The following is a 1298-nucleotide window of genomic DNA, read 5'->3' on the forward strand; positions in this document are numbered from 1 at the left end:
GCGCACTCAGGTAGCCAAGTGAAATGCTGAGATAAAGGGACTCTCGGCTGTACAAAGTAAATAACATCGGGGGAACAAGGCAACGGTGCGTGCGTGTACAGGGGCCATATCCGTTTGCCGCGAGTCAGTGGCCGTGTAATAATTGCTAGTTGGCTTGGGGCAGCGAGTTGGTTGTGCTTACTTTCCCGCGCGCCTTCAGAACCAAGTCGGCGACGACCCTGAAAGCGCTTTCGTTGTTGCTGACGGTGGTGTACTTCGCAGCAGCTTTCGCTGCTGGGCAGGCGTTAGCGACTGCCACAGAAACCCCTGCTAATTCGAGTACTTGAACGTCGTTTTCGCCGTCTCCCATGGCAAGCAGTTGGTTGGGGGTCATGTTGAGGTGGTTCAGCAACACCTTGGCCCCCACCGCTTTCGAGACAGAGGGGTTTATGAACTCAAGGTTCCAGTCAAGAGGGCGCACACAGCGCAGCTGTCCTGCCACAGCCTTTTCCAGAATTGGACGAGCCCTATCGGTGGACTCGACAGTCCCACAAGCTACTAATTTCACGAAGCGCTTGGCGGCGAACTCCTCGTAAGACAGAAGTTCGGCTTCTGGTTCTTTGTATACGGTGTGGTTTGTTTCTGTGTATACGTTCCTTTCGATGCAGAAGATGCGATCGGCAGTGTATCCCATCACGTTTCCTATTATTCCCATTTCTTTCATCTTGTCCAATAACACTGCCTGTGAGGATGGCGAAATTTCTGTGCTTGAAAGGAGCTTCCCATCCCGTCCGTACACCACACTTCCATTAAGAAATACTCCAGGAAACCCATTATACTTCATCAGCTCATCGCAAGGTGGAGAAAGACAATAAAGCGTTCCCTCTCTTGACCGCCCACTGGCTATACCAGCAATGATACCGGCTGCCACGACTTCGCCAAAAGCCGCTGCATTTGCCTCCGGAACGTTGTGATCCGAATTAAGGAAAGTGTAGTCGAAGTCTGATAACATCAGTTTCACCTCCTGGAGGTTCGGGCAAGTTGAGATATCCATGGCCGCAAGCGCACTTTTAGGTACCCGAATGAAAGGTTGACGCCGCTGAAGAAGATAACTTCAGTCCTCATCAACCAATTTTGCGTGTATCTAAAGATGAAAAGATATCATTTAAAGACAAAACAAAATATCAAGTCGGAGGTGTACCACGGCACCACTAGCACCGGCAAGTGTAGCTCACTGCCACGGTCTCAGTGGGGGGTTATTATCTGTAATCCACTACGGACACGAGGCGACTCCGCGCTTCGTCGCGCTACAGCAGCAA

The 1298-nt window shown here is 51.2% G+C and overlaps 1 protein-coding gene across 1 annotated transcript; it reads right to left on the reverse strand.

The window, feature by feature from the left end:
• Positions 1 to 145: 145 nt before the first annotated feature.
• EMH_0019880 (haloacid dehalogenase-like hydrolase domain-containing protein, putative) lies at positions 146 to 1033 on the reverse strand (the record flags this gene model as incomplete). The annotated part of the gene is made up of 1 exon (XM_013501452.1): positions 146 to 1033. One exon carries the CDS (start codon positions 1031 to 1033, stop codon positions 146 to 148), a length of 888 nt encoding a protein of 295 aa, XP_013356906.1.
• Positions 1034 to 1298: the final 265 nt, after the last annotated feature.

The sequence above is a fragment of the Eimeria mitis genome, genomic scaffold, assembly GCF_000499745.2.
Source record: "Eimeria mitis Houghton genomic scaffold, Emh_scaff690, whole genome shotgun sequence".
Lineage (NCBI taxonomy): Eukaryota > Apicomplexa > Conoidasida > Eucoccidiorida > Eimeriidae > Eimeria > Eimeria mitis.